Source organism: Eupeodes corollae, chromosome 3 (assembly GCF_945859685.1).
Source record: "Eupeodes corollae chromosome 3, idEupCoro1.1, whole genome shotgun sequence".
In the NCBI taxonomy this organism is placed as follows: Eukaryota; Metazoa; Arthropoda; class Insecta; order Diptera; family Syrphidae; genus Eupeodes; species Eupeodes corollae.
In genome coordinates, this window is record NC_079149.1 from 12,316,353 (window position 1) to 12,338,801 (window position 22,449).

General features: G+C 31.2%; 1 protein-coding gene across 1 annotated transcript; it reads right to left on the reverse strand.

Annotated features, from left to right (window-relative positions):
• Window positions 1-21,010: 21,010 nt before the first annotated feature.
• LOC129951956 (larval cuticle protein LCP-22) lies at window positions 21,011-22,007 on the reverse strand. Its single transcript, XM_056064346.1, has 3 exons — window positions 21,852-22,007; window positions 21,277-21,781; window positions 21,011-21,213 (listed from the first exon to the last, which is right to left on the reverse strand). Exons 1-3 carry the CDS (start codon window positions 21,861-21,863, stop codon window positions 21,131-21,133), a joined length of 600 nt encoding a protein of 199 aa, XP_055920321.1. The 5' UTR covers window positions 21,864-22,007; the 3' UTR covers window positions 21,011-21,130.
• Between the last annotated feature and the right edge of the window lie 442 nt (window positions 22,008-22,449).

Below are 22,449 nucleotides of genomic sequence, written 5' to 3' on the forward strand. Positions count from 1 at the left end.
TAAGGCAAAGAGTTCTAATGATCTCAACACGATTAATAATAATTGCAGATCAACTTAAACCGTGTCTACAATAAAAGTCTCAGCAAAAAGAATTTCCATAAAGTTCAATGTCTACCACCAAGAAGGTTAGCAGCCGTCATCAATCTGATCTGATCATCATCATCATCATCTTATATCATCATAATGCAAATGATGACTGTTAAAGAATTTCTTAGCAAATTAAATGTAGGAAATCCCATAGGTGTGTTTTATCTTTTTAACGGCAATGCTTGTTATTTATTTTTAGGTGCATTATTCACGCACTACAGTTAAGTGAAATAATTGTACAAAATTAACCATGTGAAACTTTATTGTAGCAAAAAAAATAGATTCATTTGAAGCTTAAACGTAGGAAGTCTTTTTGGATTGATATAAATTACAAGTAATGTTTGGGTTTATTGCTATAATCTTCAGAAATTTACAGAAATCTTAAAATCAACCTTCAAATAAAAATATTATTAACAACTTTTAATAATATTAAAAAATTAACTTTTATTTAACAAATTATGCAGGCAATTATTTAATATATAATTAGTGGAATTTTCTAGTTGTACTGATGATTCAATTCATTTGAAATTTTTGGCTAGAACTAAAGAAACGCCAAACAGAAATAAAATTGTTTTCAAATTGATTTTTTATCACAGCTGACAAAAAAAAACTAGTAAGGCCCCAAAAGTGACATTTAGGGGTTTCATCTGTAGTTCTAAATGATTAAAGATTTCTTTTCATATTTTACTATTAATACGTTTGAAGGAAAACATATTAAAGGCTACAATTTCTGTAATCAAACAAAATTGTTTTGGTTTTGGTTCGTCCGCTTACTTTACTCTTATTTGAGCTAAATTGTGAATAACAATTGAACGGCTGTCGCTTCAAAAACCGGAACCTTAGATCACACGAAGAACTTTTCTCTCGAACCGACCCAAGGTGCTTTCATCCGCTTTTTTCATAGTCCACGCTTCTGCACCGTATTACAGGACGGGGATGATAAGGGTCTTATAAAGCGACGCTTTTGTCCCTCGAGAGAGGACTATACTTTATTAGTTATTCTGCGTTTGATCTCAGCGCTGGTGTTGTTTTCGACGTTTATAGCGGAGCCTAGGTAGACGAAGTCCTTGACTACCTCAAAGTTACGTCTGTCGATGGTGACGGTTCGACCAAGACGTGGGAGTTGTAATTCCTTTCTTGACGATAGCATGTACTTTGGTTTGCCCTCATTAACCCAATTTTGCCGCCTTTGCCTCAATACTCGCAAAAGCCACATTGACATCACGCTGAGTTCTTCAGATTATGTCAATGTCATCACATATGCTAGTAATTGAACAGACTTTTGAAAGATAGAGCCTCTAGTGTTGACGTGTGAGCTCTGCACTATTCTTTCAAGCAAGATGTTAAAAAATCGTATGATAGCGCATCGCCTTGTCTTAAACCTTTTTTAGCCTCGAAAGGTTATGTTAAGTTGTTTCCAACCTTTATGGAGCAGTGTGAATTCTCCATGGTCATCCTGCACAAACGGACGAGTTTGGCAGAGATGCCAAAACTATAAGACATGGCTCTATACAGCTCGTCCCTGTAGATGCTGTCATATACGGCCTTGAAATCGATGAAAACACGGTGGGCGTCGATTTGATGTACTTGGGTTTTTTCCAAGATCTGCCGCAATGTTAATATTTGATCGACTGTGGACTTTCCGGGTCTAAAACCACACTGATAAGGACCTATCAGGTTGTTGACGATGGGCTTTAGACGTTCACATATTACGGCAGAGAAGATTTTATAGACGATGTTAAGTATACTGATTCCTCTATAGTTAGTGCAGTTTAGAGGGTCTTATTTTTTCAGGATCAGGCAAAAAATACTGAGGTTCCATCCATTGGGCATGCTTTCTTCCGAGAAGTTTGTGCATGCTCCTAACGAACTTATCTCCAGCTGCTTTAAAGTGCTTGGCATTTAAGCCATCTGCTCCAGCAGCTTTATAAGACTTCAGCTTAGATATGGCAATTTTTACTAAGTCTAAGTTAGGGAGACGGGATTGTTGGCTATCGTCGTCTACGTTGAATGTATCATCCTGCCTGACAGCGGAATTCGTGTCGTCGTCGCCGTTATACGGTTTGCAGAAGTGGTCCTTTTATAACCTCAGCATTGACTGCGGTTCTACTTTAGTCTTTGCAGCCTTCGGTTCTAGGTTTATATACCTGTGAATTTCGTTTCCCCTGTTCATAAAACTTCGAACTTCATTCCTGCTTTTAAACCTCTCAACATCTTTGACCGCACGCTTCTCATGCCCTCTCTTTTTCCTGCTGAGAAGTCGGTGTTCCTCTCACCTCTTCTGCTCATAGAGCTCATGAGCAGCTCTCGTCCTTCTATGCCGCTTTGTGTGCCTGTTGTTTGACTGCAGTTGCCTGCCGACATTCCTCATCAAAACAGGGGTTCCTTGTTTGTGGCTGTTTGAAACCCAGCACATCAGAGGCGGCTTTCTGATTGCATCTTGGCAATGTTGCCACAGGTTTTCGATACATTGTGTTGGCGGCAGAGAACTTCGAGAACTCGGTCGGAAAAAGATTAGGCGATCTCTAGCGATTGTAGCCGTTCGACATTGTAGCTTCTCCCAGCACCTCCCTGTTTTGCCTTGGGTCTGGAATCCCGAAGTGCTACCTTGGCTCCAAGGATGGGGAGCCGGATAAAACCGCTCCTTATAGGGCTGGGCTCCGAATAAGTCGAAGAAGCCCTATAAGGTGTTCACGAAGTAGTTCAACCTTACTGGAACTGTAAACGCCACCGTTGATTCCATCTCGAAAATAACTCCGCTGCCGTCTTGTTGTTTCGGTCAAATTGATTTTAGAAAAATTCATTTACACATTGACTTTCTTTTAATCTATTATTCTGTTTTCCAATAACAGCTGCTTCTAATGTTTGTATGTTAAAAAAACGATCGTTTCCCTGATTTGTGTTTTAATTTTAAATAGTTACAGATTTAAAATTTCGTTGCTTTTTTTCAACAATTAAAATTAAAAAAAAAAATGGAACGATAACTTAAAGCCTCCCTTAAAATTGCTTTTTTTGCAAAATATAATAATCAAACGTCAGTTTTGCTTTTAGTTTAAAAAATATTGCGAATACTCTTGCTTTCAAGTTTTTGTTTTTAGATCATAAACTGAAGACTTATAAAAATGAAATTAAAGTGGCGTTTTAACAAGCCTATCAAATAGAAAAATTAACTTCAGTGCGGGATAATTAATGGACTCTTATTATTATATTTTTTGCAGAATTTAAGACAGATATTTTCAGAACAGAAACTTTGACACAATTGCAAAACCGATTTTTCAATCAGTTAAGAAGTTTCTGTGGCTTACTACATTTTTGTAGTCAAGATATTGTCACTTGATACAATGTTAAAAGGCGATTAAAATACTTAATAGTTACAAAAAATTAAGATATGAAATAAATTGTGTCTTTTATTCATCATTTTTTATTTTTTTCCCCATTAACATAAAAAAGGTGAAACAAATTAATTTTAGAGAAAGAAACGGAAATTTTTATATTTTGATTTTCAAACAAATCAAATTCGTCTGTCTCTGTTAATTCGTTTTGTTTCTCATCGACTGTATTTAATATGTCTTAGTATTCTTGTATATTAAGTTTAGGAATAAACTTTCTTTGAGAAGACTCTGGAAATCCTTTCGTTTTGGACCTGATATTGGTAGTTTGGAAGAATGTAAAAGCTCAGGTTCTTTCATTGCGCGTGCTATGAAAATCAATGACAACCATATCTAAAGTGATAAACTAATAAATAGATCAAGTTCTTTTTGGATAAATGCAGTGCCGGATTTAGGAGAGGGCAACCTGTCGGCTGTTCAATTCTTTCATTTCGTGCAAAATTTGTACACGTTTTTTCACAGGCAGTAAAGAGTGGCATAGAATTCTGAGTGAGAAATTATCGGAGACGAAAAGCGGCCAGTTTTTAGTCTTTAAAGCCTTAGTTACCGGTTATTCGGAAATCGAAAAAGCTCTAACCAGCATATATTCCAATAAAGATCAAAAAGACATCGTGAGGAATGAAGCACGCACCTTCTACAGAAGATGAATGGTCTCGAAACCACTTTGTTTGCAACATTTTGGAACTATGCCTTGGAGCGATTCATCGCTCTAAACAAGATGTTGCAAGACCCGAAAATGATTCTTGAATCGGCAAGGCGTGCACTAGAATCATTGAAATCATTCGTGGAATCCAAACGAAATGATTTTGATAAATACAAGGAAGAAGTGAAAAAAAATATCCCATACTGAACGAGAAGTGTGAGGTTGAATCCGCTCAATTACGGGAAAGCACAAGACGAAAATCTGTCATTGAAGGAAAAATACAAAGTAACTGCCTTCATCCCAGTGATTGACCAGCTATCCGTTTCTCATACTAAAATATTGCCTATGAAGCTGTACGTTCGAGATTTGGATTATTGACTCACATCGACTAGATGGATGCTGAAAATTTGCACGCTCCAACAGAAGTATTGGTAAAAGTGTATCCAGATGATTTAGAGCTTAGTCTTGGCGATGAGTTGGTTCAATTTGTGTCTTTGATTGTATCATACAAAAAGGAAAAGGATTATGTAACAGATCAATCGCCCGAAATATTTTACTACCAAATTTTTGAAAATCAAAATTTCAGAGCTACATTCCCAAACCTCGAAATTGCATTGAGAATGTATCGATGGTAACAAATTGTACTGGGTAGCGCTCATTTCCAAAAATGAAAATTATAAAAAAATAGGCTTCGAACCAAGCGGTTTTGTCCCATCCGTCTATCGAAGCTTTTTCTCCTGAGCATTGAAAGCGATTTACTCCAAGAACTGGATTTCAACGAAATCATCAAAGAATTTTCGGCTAAAAAAGATCGAAAGGTTCCGTTCCTTAACCCAAAAATTTAATTTAGATAATTCTTTTTTCCGTTTGTATTTATATGTGTTTGTTCAATACTTAAGGAATCTACTTGGTTTCACAATAAATTATTTATTGAAAAACTGGACTAAAAATAATGGTTTACTTTACTAGGGAGCCTCCGCTTCTTTATTATCCCGAGGCCTCTAGAACCTTTAAATCCGGCCCTGGATAAATGCTAATTGACGATAATTTTGGATAAATTATGAGACATCTAAAAACATTTTTAGTGGACGTTTGGTTGCTTAGGACAATAAGAATTTTAAAAATGTCGAAAAAATACGCTGACAAAACTTGGGGGTTGTACAATTTTCTTTCTTTTTTTAAGAGTCAAATTAACAATAGTCCCCATACGAATTTGTTGGCCCAAATTAAAAAAAAACCGATAGATTTTTATAAAACTTTCTCTAACATTTTCTTTCTTAGCTTAGCTTTTTTTAATGAGAAAAAAATAGTAATTTGTCATTGCTCTAGATTTTCTACAAGTAAAGGTTAAAAAAAGGTTTAAACGGTGTTTAAAACAATGGTTCAAAAGTGGTCTCTAAGTTTTTTTCTAAAATCTTCTACTCATTTACTGAAATTAATACCAAACTTATATTGGTTTGGATTTAGCAGAAAAAGACACCGTTTAAGTGTTGGTTATTATAGGCGGATTTGTAAATTTTTGATTTAATAAAAACGAATGCTAAAACAGCGATATTAATAATTTCGACCTTTTAAAGATTGAATTGATCATAATCCCAATTCTTAAAATTCAATTATGTAAAAAACCGACTATTAAAATGTTATTGCTTATAACCAATTTACGGTAAATATCTTCAAGAATTTTTAATCTCAAATATTTTCTCGCAAGCTATTGTACTAGGCTTTTGAAGGTTATTTAAACTCAAGAAATATTAATTTGTAATAATTTAAAAATTTTACAATTTTTATCCTGAACATTTGTTTTTAATTTATTCACTTAAACATTTTCCTTAGCTGTAAGTTCTTACCTATCCAACTTAAAGTTAAAAACACTCTACTGAAGACTGACAACTAATGGCAATTTGAAGAACTCAAATAAGATATTGAAAAACTTTGAACGGTAAATACGTACAAATATTTGAAAATTACAATTGAAACCATTCTTGTAAATGAAAAACACACAATAAGCAAAGAGCCCTCAAAACATAAGTTTATCTCAATCATTTTTTTAATTCAAAAATCTAAATTTTTGACCAAAACATTTTGATAAACAGTATTTTTAAATGTCTGCCATTTCATTTGTGAATATTATTTCAGCTGACATTTTAATAATCTTCAAACCTTAAATTCAAAGATGTTTTAAAAAAGTTGGAACTATAGAATTAATGGAGTAATGACTGTTGACATTCCGTAATGATTCAATTTAAGAATAATAAAATAAAATAAAAAAAAAAAAAGTTCATGTTTCTTATAATAATCATAAACTTAAAACAAAAGAAAAAATATTTTAAACTCAAAAATAAATATTTAATAAAATTGTGCAGCATTAAACACCACAATTTATTAATTTACAAAAATTCAAATAAATATCAAGTTTAAATGTTGAAAATAGTCTCTTTTGTTCTAAAAAGTTATTTTTAAACTCTCCATACTGTGTTAGTTGTTTAAGAAGAAGAAGTTTGATTTATTTAACCACATTTTATAAAACATTCAACAACTTGTCACCATAAATTTGCACCACAATACACACAATATACATTACATACTTCAACAATTATCTTATTTGAAATTCCCCCTAAAACACTTTATCAAACACACAAGAAACAAATCAAATATAATTAAAACAGCAACGATTTAAAAAACAAAAAAAGTGTTGAGGTGAATTACACTTTTTACTTGTACAATCTTCAAGAATTACTTAGAAACTAAACTGCGTGCAGTTGAAATAATAAGTCATGCAACATGCTAAAAAGCAACCATTATTTTCTATGTTCTGTCGGAAGCTACCTCAAGGTCGTCAACCAGCAGAAGTAGCAGAAGCAGCAGCACCAAGTAATAGCTCATAGGCTTAAGCAGGTATCTTCTTCGCGAGTTTCAACAGAGGTTAGGTAGCTGAAGCTTAAGCTAATAGCATAGAGAATCCCGCATCAACAAAAGATCCAAAGAATCTGTGTTATTTTTCTATTCAAAGGTGGGTTTCATTTTTTGTTTCTATCTCTGTAGTTGCACGCAAACTTTAGATGAGATTGAGATCTTCTCTTCACAAAAATCTCAGGAAATAAGATTTAAAATGTGATTTATGTTCATTTAAACTCAGGATCAACTTCAAGACGGACAATATCAACATCTTTTCAGAAACAAAACAAAAAAAAAAACGATGTTATCATGCAACCTACATTTTTATGAACTATGTTGCGAAACACGCGTAAGAGTATAAAAATGGTGAACTTTGGTCTTTGTTTTAAATTACTACCGGGATAAGAAAAAAGCCTTTTTTATTAATAATAATAATGTTACAGGCTTAATTAATAAAATTTGTCTTTGGGGTTATTCACTGATGATGACGATCTTGATGATGATGCTGGATAAATATTGTTGAAATTATAATTTATAACAACTGGTAAGATGTTGGGTTAGTTTTTGAAGCAACGTATAGAGCTCGGGTCCGGGTATTATTGTAGCCCCTATGATTTGATATTATATTATTTGTTAGGTCATTATTCATCTCACTGTGATGTGAAGAGGGTATATTTGAAATCTTTGCCGTCACCGTCGTCGTTGGTCGTCGTCTTCATCGATGACAGCGATAGCACCGCCGCACGATCGTGTTATTGACTCCTACGGAAACCAGTCTTTTGGTTTCTTAATTTGATTTTAATGCAAATCAATCGAATATCATTCTAAAGTTATTTGATTTGTTTTTATTGTTTTACTCAAAATCAAAATTATTTTAGTTTATTTTTTGTTGTAGGTGGAAGCGGATTTTGTTGTTTTTTTTTTTTCTAGGCAATAGGTCACACGCTTCAAAAAAAATTAGTCATACTTTTTTAACGGTTTTTGATACAATTTTAAAATGTATACGACCCCTAAATTCCTGAGTGATGTTTGCATTTTTCGTTCTAGGACATTCACCTGGTTTTTTTTGCTGTTTTGGTACGAAAGGAAGATACAAATTTTGGATTCGGAGGATTTAATGACACAGCTTAAGAAATTAAACTTTTTAGGTTTTAACTAATTTTACTCATTATTCAAAGAATTTTGTGGTTAAATGAGAAACTTATCTTTCTTCCATTAACTCATTTAGAATATTTTATTAATTAAAAATATTGAATTTGAAGTAAATGTTATCATTTCTTTAAAAACATATATCATCAAAAATAGTACGTATACGCCTAGTGAGCCAGTTTGCTATCCTGTTTTTAAAGAGAACAAAATCATAGACAATGCCTGCGAGTACGTTAATTGCCATTTATTGCCTTTATGTCGGAAGTTAATGTGCTTAAATTTGTAAGCCAAGCAGGCAATAAAATAAAAATAGTTCGTATGCGCCATAGTGTACAATTTTAATACATATTATGTTTTTGAGATTAAAAAACTATATGACAGATAATTTGAGTGAGAAAATTCCTATGGGCAGCTTATATGTTAAGAGACAAAGTCATCAAAACTTGGGTTCAACGAAACAACCACTGTAAGCGTGCCAGAGGAAAAGCGGAAGCTTTTTAGACTATCAAACGTAAATTGTGAAGAACGAAAATTTTCCATGATTGATCGTATTTTTGATCTGGTCCATCGCATTGTATTTCGTAGAAGGTATTGTAATTCAATATTAATACGAACTTTTGTTATCGATGACCGTTAACAATAAAATCCGTTTCGTAAAACAAAATGACACATCCGGTTTGGTTTCAGTATCATAATAATTTTATAGGTATACCCACTTTTTTATGACTCTAAACCTGATCTTAGTTTTAAACACTCGAAAAATCAAGTAAAAGAATGCAACTTTACGACATTTGTCAGCAACATTATTTTTTTCTAGAAAACACCTCCTTAACTTCTTAAAAGTCAACCAAAAACTAAATAAAATTAATTCAAAACACAAAAGTAAAAGAAATTAAAAATGCATTTGATAGCAATTTTTGTACAAAAATAAAATAAATGTTTCTGTATTTGGATAAACTAAATATATTGTCATCTTATTTTTATGGTTGGATGTTTCGAATACACTATAAATAGTGAAATAATATACATCTGGTGACTTGTTACTAATTTGTTTGTATTTTATTTTATTTTAAAATAACGGATTAATTACGGATAAATTAAAGTCGTTTGCTCTCTTAAGTAAACACAAATACCAGATAATATTGAAATTGAAATAGGTAATTAATTTATGGACACAAAACGAGAATAAAATAAGACTATTAACAAAAATAAAACGAAAACGAAAATACTGACACTTTATAAATATTTATTTGTATTAATTTTGAATATAAGTCTTGTTTTAAGATTTTAAGAAGCTTATGCACTAAATTAAACTAAAAAAACTTATTTTCAAATTAAAAACATCAAAGCTTTGAATTTGAATCAACACCAATTATGTAGTTTGAATATTTATAATAATTTTAAAGAAAATTGATTCTAACAGTTTATTTATTTAAAATAGTATGTGATAGAGGTTAAAAACAAGGTTTAACTTAAATTCATTAAAAGTGAAACTAAAGTATTATAAAACGTTATGAGTTTCTACTACTCAAAATTTCAAACGCTTTTAATTCAAAATTGATTTTTTTATGTTAGCAAGACTTATAACTCAGACATTTTTTTAGAGTTGATTTCCTTATAGTGCACACTTAATTTATTATTAGCAATTATCTGATGATTTTTTCGGCAAATTTTCACTTTAGAAGTGAAATTATTAAATTTTGGTTTATATTAGACATAACAACAGAATCTGTAAGTCCAGCCATGAACCCTGAAAAATATAATCATGAATTATCTTCATAAGCGCAGCGTTTAAGCATTTATCCTAAATTTAAGTATTACAGAAAATGTTACTAAAAAATCCCGTAACATTACTTTAAAACCATCAATTTTGAGTTGCATTATCATTTTAAGTCTTTTATATTAGTACACAAAATAGCAGCAAAATTTTACCCACATCGATGACAAACTCCTCTAAATAAATGTCTCCAAAATGTGCACATAACATACAAAATATAAACAAATTTAAATGCCCTTAAAAGAACAAAGCGTCTTAAAATAAAATCATGAAGGCAGCAGCGTTTATGTTACTGATGATGGGAATGACAATTTTCGTCAGGCCTTTTAACATATTTATTTATTGTGCTAAATAACATAAAGAAAACTCAACATACAAATTTGTATTTTACTTGAAATGAGTATTAACACTTCTTTCCTTTTAAATTCAAAATAACTACAACTTACACAACAATCACTTAATCTCAGCTCATCTTAGTGATAATATTACTGAAAGTGAGATCAAGGATCTTCTTTTAGAAATTTCAAATAGAGAAACAACAACGAATGCAGATTGTTTTACCAACCATAAAACAGTGAAGCAACTCATAAAAGCAACTATCTCCAAAAAATCCCCCAGGTGTAGACAACATCAACAACACTCTACTGAAAAAACTTCCAGTTAAGGGTACAAGATTCCTTACCGTCCTTCTAAACTCTTGCATCAAACTTAGTTATTTTCCCAGCAGTTGGAAAGTTGCAAAAGTTATACCCATTGCGAAACCAGGAAAACCACGTGAAAACCCACTAAGCTACAGACCCATAAGCTTACTTAACTGTTTGAGTAAAATCTTAGAAAAAATTATTAAAGACAAGATACAGTGCCTTGTCGATGACTTAAATCTTAACCCAGATTATCAGTTTGGTTTTAGACCTAGTCATTCAACTATACACCAAATTGTTAGAATTAAAAATTCAACAAAACAAAACCTTGGTATAAAGAAATCTACAGGTATGGTCCTTTTGGACATCGAAAAAGCCTTTGACACAGTCTGGCACAATGCCCTTATTTTCAAACTTGCCAAATTTAACTTTCCTATCCTAATCATAAAAATTATAAAAAGTTTTCTGGAAGACAGAAAATTCGCAGTCCATTTGGGAAACGTTAGATCCTCAAAATATGAAGTTCCCGCAGGCGTCCCGCAAGGATCTGTTTTGAGCCCAATTTTATTCAATACTTTTTTGTCTGATTTCCCGATTCCCAACCCAAATGTTAGCTTAGCAATGTTTGCTGACGATACCGTTTTATTTGCCTCCAGTGTTTTATTTCAAAATGTCTACCGAATTGCAAGAAGCCATATTTCTTATTAAGAAATATTTTCACAAATGTAAAATTAAAGTCAACGGTACGAGGACAATAGCAACATGGTTTACACGTCGAAGAAATTCTTGTTACTTACGACAAAAAACTAAAAATCTGTGCCAATGAAATCGAATGGTCGGATAACTGCAAATCCCTCGGCATATTTTTAGATAAAAAGCTTACTTTCAAAACACACATATCTAATACAATTAACAAATCAACCTAACAATAAAGTTTTATATCCTTTCATTCACAAGAACTCAAGTCTAAGCAAGCAAAATAAATTAATAATATTTAAAACTATTTTCCAACCAATACTACTTTATGGTGCACCTGTTTGGTTTGACTGTGCTCACTCGCACATTCAAAAAGTCAAAATAAAGTTTTGAAAATGATGCTCGGATTGCCATGGAATTATTCAACTAAAAGACTCCATGATAAGGCTAACGCTTACACAGTTAAGAACCTTGTTAACAAACAACAAGAGAAATTTTTCTTAAACTGCTCCTTCTCTGACAACAATCTTATCAGATACGTATCTAACCAAAATAACACCTAAAATTACTGTCAACTTCTGCATTTTGTTTATAATGAGGCCTAAGCAATACTAGTTTTTAAGATTCTAATAAGGTTTTTTCTTAGTAGCGTTTTCCCTTGAACCATAAATTAATTTTAAATAATACTTCTCTTTATATATAATATAATACTTATTATAATATATGTTTGAATTAAAGATATAAAGAATTAAAATGTTCTAAGCCACTTGCTAATTAAATAATTTAAAATGTAAAAGATATTGTATATTAAGCTACAAATAAATAAATACATAAATACTACAACTTACTAGTAAAATATTTATTTAATTTATAAAAAAGCTAAAACTCTCAGAAACAAAATTTCCGTAAGCTTATACGGCGCGCCGTTAATTAGTCAACAGTTTTTCAAGAAAATATTAGTGAGTCCAAAAGCTCTTACATATTTGTATAGCATGAGCTTAGGGTAAACTCTCAAGATAACTTTGATAAAAAAAAATTAGGTAGTAAGTCTTTAGTAAAGACATAAACCACATTTTAAAACTATTCACTGACATTTCGGGACTTCGTATTGGTTTTGCAAAATTTCTTAAATAATATTAAAAATAAAAAAAATTCAAAATATTGATTTTAATTTTTTCGAGGAATTCGAATTTGAAGACATTTTATAATAGTGCATACATAGGTCTTACGCTATAAATTGCAGCTTTTAAATTTATTATTCATTGTTCTTCAAGACTCCAAAACACTAACTTAATATAAGTTTAGTTCCAGTAGACGAAAAGAGATCAAATCATATTTCAAGTATTAATGAATTGAATTAATGTTTACTTCGTATGCTCGTTTAACAGATTTGAATGATGAAATTTAATTTTTACTAAACAGCTGACTTCCGAATGCTACAAAAATTCGATTTCGATCTTATAACCTTTCAATTGGGTTGACTTCGAAACACAAGGTGGGTGATAATATTTTATTTATGTTACTATATGTCAAAATTCGGCTGATTTGAAATTATGTTTTACAAAAAATGCTAATAATAGGCTGTAAAAGAAAAATCGTTATATTAGGGTAATACAGGTATAAAGATATTTTTTTATAAACAGCGGTGAATCGACAAAAATAATTGTTTATTAAATGGCAGTCAAAATAATCGAATTTGAAAGTGATAGTCAAATTGAACAATTTGATAGTCATTTTCCTACAAATATGTCGTTTCTGAATAGAGCTACCAGACGCTTACTGAACGATCAAAAGACTTGACCGTCGACCCGGGGATCTCTATTATACCCTTTATCGAAAGGATAGGTAGATCCTGGTTGATGCCTTGATCGAATTATCAACGGTAGCGAAAAAACAACGAGGACTTTGAATAGCTTTAGAACAAAGACCATCAAACCGAGCGAAATACAACGACGAGATTTGTTAAAGAAAAAACACAGCGATTTCCCCTAACGGTTGTACGATAAGAGTCCAAAAGATTTTATTTCGTTAGAAGGTATTTATACAAAAAATTATGTAATTTTGAAAGAGAGATTACGTTACATTTTCAGTTAAACTTTTAAGGCGAATTTATAAATATAAAAAGCTGGCGATTGATATAATATGATTTGAATTCAAAAATTAAATTTGCTCAGTTACAGAATTGGAATTTAAATCCAATATTTAAGAATTATTTACAAGTTTTAAAAATAAAAGTTTATGATGATCAGAAATATGCTTGCTTCTTCAACACTTACCAAAAAACGAATGAAAATTTGTTTCAGTTATGGTTTTTTGTGTACAAAAACACATTCATGTGAAGGACAACGCTTACGACATTTGAAAAAACACCAGAAAATTAAAAATGTTATTAACACAATTTAATAATGTTGTTAAAATATTTTATAGCAGATTTAAATTTTCATCAAAGCAACAATGAATTGTGACAATTCTAATTGTCCAATCAAATTGAATTAAGTTAGATCATCTTACACAGACGGAATTAAAATAATAGTCAATTTGACTATCAAAATTATGATAGTCAAATATTACCTTAGCCGATTCCACCCCAGTAATTAAAAAAAAAAAAAACATTTTAAACAATAAAATGTATACATATTTTTAAATAAACATTTGTTTATAAATTTTTTGTAATCTTAAAAAGTTGTTAGTTTTTGATTTCTAATTTGCATTCTGATATAATATTTGTTCTAATTTTCAAAAATAATAGTACATTAAATGAAGTGCTAACTTTTTTTCTAAGAAAAGTTGAAAAACGGAACTATGCTAAAATACACTTTTAAAGGATTCATATTTAGTGATTTTAATTTAAAATTTGGAGATAGATAATTATGACAAACAGTGTTTTAGTCATAAAGCATTTCCATAGAAAGTATTCTAAAATTACATTTTTTTGAATTCCAGAATTTTTATATAGGGTTTTGATTGTACAGAATTCTAAAAAAAACAGTATTTTGACCCGCTACCGTTTCAATTTTGTACTTTTAAATTAACATTATTAAAAATAATAGACAGAAAAGACATACAAATATTTTTGTATGCAGCTCGCGGTTTTTTAATACCTCCAAAGTTGTTACGTAAAATTACTGATTGATATTACGCTTAGCAGTAAAAAATTTCCAATTCATCCAATTTCTTTTTTTACTGATGGATTTTACTGACAACTTTAATTGGCCCTAAATTAAAATTTTCTGCGTTAAGAAAAATAAGAACTCCATGAGATTGTCTTATTATGCACGTAGTTTCAGAGATTTCAGTGAAAAAAGTTGTACCATAAGTCTTCCAACCGTTTGTACTTACAACTAATTTCATAATAGTACCAAAAAAATCAAGATCAGCTATTTTGGCGTAAAATTTTTCAAAAGATTTCCCGATGTCGTCGTTTAGGCCATCTAAAAATATTGCTGATAGTTTTAACAACCAACCATCTGACACTAAAATTTGCAAAACCTGCCAAAAATGTAAACATACTAACACCTTTTATGAAACAATAGACAATAGTTGATTCAATTTGTGCGCGAGCGAGAAAATTATCATTTGCTTGGCTTAATGAGTTTAGACGCAGTAACGAATGTTATGCAAAAAACCAATATATTGAACACAATCAAACTTATAAAACGCTTTGTAAGGAATAAAGAGTAAATTATTTTGAAGCTAGCTAGATGTAGTAATCCCTCTGAATTTTGGAACTCGGCCCGAAAACAAAATGAATCGAAGCATATTTTCAGTCGTAAGATTGGATACATCTACTCTACGAAATCATTTTAATCAACTGCTGAACCCAGCAATGTTCGGCCCAGTCAAGATCTACTATGCCCAGCCATATAGTCATGACGAGATTTCAGACAGTGCAATTTACCAGCATGAGGGTCGCGTATCGGTCAAAGTACTAGCAGATGGAAAAGCATCAGGTGCAGACAGGATACCAGCGCCAGCCTAATTCTGTAGATATGGCTCTGACGAACTGATTAAGAACATGGCAAACACATATAATCACATTTTTGAAACTGGAATTATCCCTCAGCAGTTAAAAGATGCTTTGATTTTTCCGATACACAAAAAAGGCAACATCGAAGATCCAGCCAACTATAGAGGAATCTCTTTTTTGAACGCTTCCTATAAAATCTTTACTTTGATTTTACTAAAACGGGTGAACGTGTATAGACTTGAATAAACTATTATGTGAGTCTCAAGCCGGATTCAGGTCGGGTTACTCGATCATCGATCATATATTCGTTCTAAGAAGCATTGCTGAGTCTTTTTTGGAAACAAATAAAAAGCTATACACTTTTCCTTGGATCCGGGTTGTCGTTTAAGTTTGGAAGAGTTATTCAGAACCTGTACGTATAGACACGAGAGCAGCGGTATGGAATGGAAAGCAGGTATCTGAATGGTTTCAGACTCAGTCGGGAGTAAGACAGGGCTGTGCTCTCAGTCCTAGCTTGTTCACACTATTTATAAATGACATCACTGACGCATTACCAGGAAGTGTTAGAGCTTGGTAGTGAACCTGAATAAGTCGAAAGTGATGGTTATCAAGAAATGTGGAGAAAGGCTCAAGTGAACAATGTTACTTCAATAATGAGAATGAAAAAATACAAGTACTTAGGAGTATTTTTTTTTATTTAAGCAGAAAATATATTACATTAATATCTTAACCTATATTGCACAATTTACAGAGTTACGGTATATAACTACCTTGCTACTGACAATAAGAATAGAAGTATATTTTACCCAAAACTTAAGTATGGAAAAACACCTTAACGAAAAACATCTTAAGGCTAAAACCGCGATTAACGTGGCATGGAATGAATGTTTCAACAACAAAAACATTGCGCATAGCAGTAAATATAAAGTTTTTGAAGCAGTATCCCAATCAATCCTGTTTTACGCAGCCCAACTATGGGGAGCAAAGAAATTTGAGACTGTGGAAAAACTCCAGAGATTTTATTTAAAACGAACATTCCTCCTTCCTTCATGCACCCGAAACTACATGATAATGTTGGAAACAGGATTATCCCCACTCTTCATAAAAACGTCGAAGCTGCAAGTTGATTACATTCTGAAAGTACTGAATGAATGCCCAACAATCGCTTACCAAAAAAACAGCTTTACAAACGATACAATACAAAAGAGAATAGGTTAAAGAGTGGATTGGGCTAGGAGAAAATACAGGTGTAACTTAAAATCTCAGTAAAGAGAGCACATGGAAATCGTCACTGTTCCAGGTAATTAGGCGTCTGGATGAAAATTTTAGAAATGTGTTCACAGAACAGACATTCAGCTCACTTCGTCGTATGATCTTTAGCAGGCTGAATTATAATCTTAATGATAGAAACTACTTCCAGGACATAAATACTGTAGAACAAATCTCCAACATGTTTCGGCTAAGAGGTGAACTGCTAAACATAAATTACGTTCCACATCGCGAAGATCTTCCACTGCTATGAGGATATTTTTCATTTTGTTAATGAAATTATACAAATAATTGCAAGCAAATAAAAATCAAGCAAAAAACAAACAATAGACAGATCCGACAATATTGTAAATCTGAGAATCATTTATTAAGCTTAAGTTCGATTTATAATTCTTACAAAAATTGACTAGGTGGCTCAAAAGTTTGTAGAGAACCAGGGCATAGTGACTTGCAATTTTCAACCATTGCTGTGTGAGAGTCATTTCAGACATGGAGGGGACCTACAATTTGTATTCCGAATCCGGACGGCTAATTTGGTAAATTTGTCAATTTTTCGCAAGAGGCAATACCCATGAACAGCACAGATAGATATTAAACATAAAACTTCTAGCATTAAAATCCTGCGGACTAACCATCACGTCACAAATACTACTCATCATCATTTTACCCTAAATTTTCATTTGGTGACGTTTAAAAAAAAGGAAGTTATCTTATTTCGAACAGTTGTCAGATCAAACAATAGAATCTGTCAGAAATTAACAGTTTTAAATAACTTAAATGTTGATGCCAATGTTAGCTAGTGATGTTTCTGGAAATATTGTCAGACATTGCTTTGAAATTTTCAGACGTAATCAATTCAGACATTTAACATATTGATGACAATTTTGACAGGTAACAATAAGTATAGAGTGTCGGTCCAATTTTTAGCCAATCTGGTATTTGGCTAATGTCAGTTCAATAGATGTTTATGGTAGAACACTGACAATATTGTAAAATCTGACATTTCTTAATTTTAAGTTTGTATTTTTTGTATAAAAAAATGCCAATTGGAATTTGTCATTCATTTTAACAAAAATATTTTGTATGAGATGAAATAAGTATAAAGTAATGTTTGTCAAGATATTCAAGTCGAAAATAGTTTTTACTAATCTTAAGTAGTATTTTGTAAAGGACTTATTAGTTCATTGGCAAGGTCAAAAATTGTTCTTATTTTTCGTTGCATGAAATTTTTCTGATGCTAATATTAAATGTTTGGTCATAGAATATTCTAGTAGGCAAATATTTTTTATTAGCATTTTTGACTTAAAAAATTTTAAGTTCATATCAATTTTGTTTGAAGTCAAATTGTGTATTATAAATTTTAAATTGAAGACAATATATAGTTATTGTATTGGTTGTTGAAATGTTTCACTTCTCACTATCTACATTTAGAAAATGTGTGGCAAGCCTTGAATTTGAAAAAAAGAGGCTGGGATGCGACCCACACGTTTGTCAATTTGTCTTGCTTAAAAGTTTGTAGCGTTTGGTTAAAAAACTTGTTTGTTGAATCATTGTTAAACATTTTGAAATTACCAACAATATTTTTTAAATAAAGAAATAGTTTAGTTTGAAATCTAGTTTTGTTAAAAAGATTTTTAGTCGAAAACAAATTTTTACCAATTTTAGTATTATTTCTTAAATTTTTACAAATTGGATGAATGAAATTAATTTGAGATATATAAAAAAACGAACAAACAATATTTTCTGTAAAATAAAATCAGTTGGTAGACAATATTTTTAATTTTAAAAGCTTTTTGTAAAAAAAAACTGCTAATTCGATTTTCCTCAAAATTTGACTGAGTGTTAACAGCAACATTTCTTAAAAGATAAAAGTAGTTTAAAGTCAATATCTCAAAGTTTTTAAAAGATATTTAAGTCGAAAATCAATTTTTATTAAGGGTTTTGTTTAGGTTTTTTAGTTTAAAAAAAAAAAAAAAACTGTCAATTCGATTTTTCTCAAAATTTTTTCTATTGTTAAAAACAATATTTTATATTTTTATAAGTAAAAACTAGTTGAAAGCCATAATCTAAATTTTTTTAAAATATATTTGAACCAAAATCAATTTTTGAAGTTTTAAGCACTGTTTTTTTTAGGATTTTATTTTTGTTTTAAAAACTGTCAATTCAATTTGTTTCAAAATTTGACCAGATGTGAAGAACGTTATTTTTCGTTGCATAAAATTGTTTTGGAAATAATATCATTTTGTATTCGTAAAATTTGCGAGGTGACAATTTTTTTTTCAGTTAATTGGATTTTTTTTTAATTACACTTGTTTGGTATCACGTTATTGATATGTATGTTAAGATTATGAGATTGTATTAATATTCTCTTTACTTCTCTTTTTAATGATATGAATGTATTGGAAAGTTATACGATGTAGGCTTGAGTCAACTGATAGGTTAGAAATAAGTTAGTCTTAAGATGTTGAATAAAAGGTACAGACTCAAAAGTGAAATGGTGTTCTTATTAAAATACATTAGTTACAATATATTATATGAAACTTAATTCAAGTCTTTAGCATTTTTGGTTCGTAAGATATTTAGGGTTAACCAAATGTTCACCTTTTTTTAAACTGCTTTGGTAAAAAAACCACGATTGCAATTTTCTTGATAGCCCTTTCTGCATCTTTCTGCCTTTTTATCTGTATAACAAAATTTATATGAAGTCGATATCTCTTTTGGTTCTTGAGCTATGGACAACGACACTGACATTTTTCTAAAAATCTTTTATTTCGACTCTAGAGGCCTTGAAACGTCGAGAAATTTCAACATTTTCAATTCGGCAAATCAGACCGATAACTTCTATGGGAAGTTAAAAATTCCAAATCGGGATTTTAATCAGACATGACACCACAATGGTAGAAAAGTCAAAAGAAGTGGGTCTGTCACTCATCGCATCATTTATCATAAACCACTGTGTGGATTTAGTTCAAACTTTGAAAATAATATTTCAAACAGATTTACGTTAGGCGCATTTTTAAATGTTTAAGATAAAAAATTAAAGTAGTACCCACACAAATATTTGGTCAGAAATCAATTCGAATGTTCTCAAAAACGAGATGTTGTCTTGATGTTTTCCTTAGCTTTTTTCAATACAACGCTATGGATGCAATCTCGTAATGTTTTCTAAATATGTAATATTTTTAAAGTTCTTTTTTTAAATTCGATATTTCCGAGTGAGCATTTTGTAGCTAAACTCAAACACATAACGTACGTAGTGTGTTTTATTTTCAAGATATTCGAACCAAAAAAAAAAACTGTAAACAAATTGTATGTAGTATTTTGAGGGTTCTATGTTTTTTGTAAAAGAACTGTCAATTTGACTTTTCTAAAAATTATACAACCTGTAAATAACTTCAAGTTGACAAGCTTCTGTTTAGTGTTGTTTCCTTGTCTTTATGAAAATAGTAAGTTAAGTTTTAAGTTCACATCAATCAACCTAAAAGGTTAACCAATTTTTTTCTAAAAACCTTTACATATATAAAACAAAAAAACCCACGATTACAATAAATTCCTATGAAAAGGTTATAAGTCAACATCATGATAGGGCTTCAATTTCTTGGAAATGTGTTTATAGGCTCATGAAAAAAGATTTAAAGAATTTAGTTGCAGTTCAAATTTAAAACTTTAAATGACACATTTACACTTAAGTCAAATAATGACTCATAACAAAGCTTAATCATATCTTCCTGTCACAGTATCCAACAACAAATTTTTATCTTTAAAATGGATGTTGTTCATGAAGGCCACCATTGTCCACTTTAATCCCTGATTAAAAAAATATTAAAATTATTATTCAAGAGCTAACAAATTATGCATCGGAGTTGGCCAAAATTGCCAAAACGCGATACCAAACGTCTAAGTCTGAGAGAATGCTATAATTTCATTTAACAAACGCGTTCTTATGTTTATTCATATCCAAACTAATTCTGATGATGATTATTATTTATCATTTTTTTTATTATCTTCCTAAATTAAGCAATAAATCTTAAGCCATTTATAAATCTAACCATGGTTCTTAAGACAGATTACACTTTTACCCGAAACTTCCCATGAACTCTTAAACTTAAGATCTTTTAATTTATTTTTAGAAACTACTCATCCGACAAATTTGTATAGTACCTACAAAATTATCATATCAAACATCAAAAACCTTTAAAAATGGACATAAACGAGGATTTAAAAACTCCTAATCTCCTAATTAACAATATTATCACTCTGATTCCAATCTTAAAAACAATAGATAACTTTTAAACAGCCTCATAACGTCACCTTTTGTTGGTCTTTATTTTACGACAGAAACATGTGTATGCAAATTTCAATACTCCATCCATTCCATATGAAGTTTGATCAATTTGAATATATTAAAAAATTATAAATGAATATAAAACTATTCAAAGTAGTCAATGAACTTGATTTCAATTAATGTGTGCATTATAATAATAATTTAGATTTAAGTTTAGTTTTTTAATAGTATTTTTTTTATTTTATGGTTATGTAGAAAAAAAGGTACATTTTGATTAGTCTCTTGTGAACTTATAACTTTAGAACTTGTGTGATGGTGTGGTTAAGGATGACTTAATTCAATGGCTGACGTCTGTTGAGGACGACCGAACTTGGCTCGGGGTTGTTCAGTAATTGCGCAGCACCATTACCGCCATCTAGAGTGGAAACAAGGAATTCAAATATTTATTTGAAAGTGCAAATCAGGATAATCTTCTTACATGACAAAACGGGACGGAAACCATCTTCGTCGGCTTGGTAGTTGACGACGACCTTAAGACCTTCGGGAGAGGTGTATCCGTAAGATCCCTCAGCGTTTCCGGAAGTCTCACCAGATCTCAATGATTTTGGGACATTGCGTTCTTCACCACTAATTCCGTTCTCAGTCTGATAGTTGTACTCGTAGCTTCCATCGGGACGAGCGTTCTTGCTGTGGTAGATGGTTCTGGCTAGACCGTCGTTGGTTATGACCCTTTGTGGGAGAAAGGCTCCAGGACGGTTGTAGTAGTTGCTCAAGAAATTCCTGTTATAAGCATTGGGGTTATAGTAGTTGGGTCTTTGTTGAGAGTAGTATGATGGCTGGAATCGGTTTTGTTGGTAGAATGGTTGGCGGATCTGTTGGTATTGTTGTTGTTGGTAGAAGGGCAGGCGAGCTCCTTGTTGTCCGAAGTAGTTTTGACCTTCGGCCAAACTGGCCATGCATCCAATAACCGCAATAGCAACACACTTTAAATCAAAAATTGTTAACTTTGAAAAATCCAAAAAATCCTTTTCAAGTTGGTCGAGTAAAACTTACCAATTTGAACATCTTGACTGATGGAACTCGTATCTAGAACTGAAGTTTCGGTCAAACCTTTAAGAAGTTTTATACATATCATGTGCCGCACCATCATCTTCAATTCTAAAATTTGAATTTTTCGTCTATACTTTCGCATGGGATTATAACGAAGCTAAAATTTCAAAATAAATTAAAATGGACTCTCCATTCTTGGCAATCCAATTTCAATCAACCCATCAATGCTTTGAGTCTGCAAAAAAAAAAAAAACAATAAAAATACAAAAATCAAAGTCAAAACTAGTTTATTTTGGAACAATGTTATCATAAATACAAGACACTACAACAAAAATAATCTCTTTAATAGGCCGAGCCGTTAAAGTTTTAAGATACATTATAGAAGTAGGCAATCTTAATCACGACCGACTCGACAAGTATATAAGCAAATAATTGGAATTTTAGATTTTCCTAATCGATTGTAGTATGTTTTACTTGTTCAAAAAAAACTTATAAAACAAATAAACATTAACATATAAATTAATCATTAAACCATACAAGTATTTTACATTAATTATTTTGCGTAAAAGAGTATCAAATTACTGAGACTGTTTAGGACTTT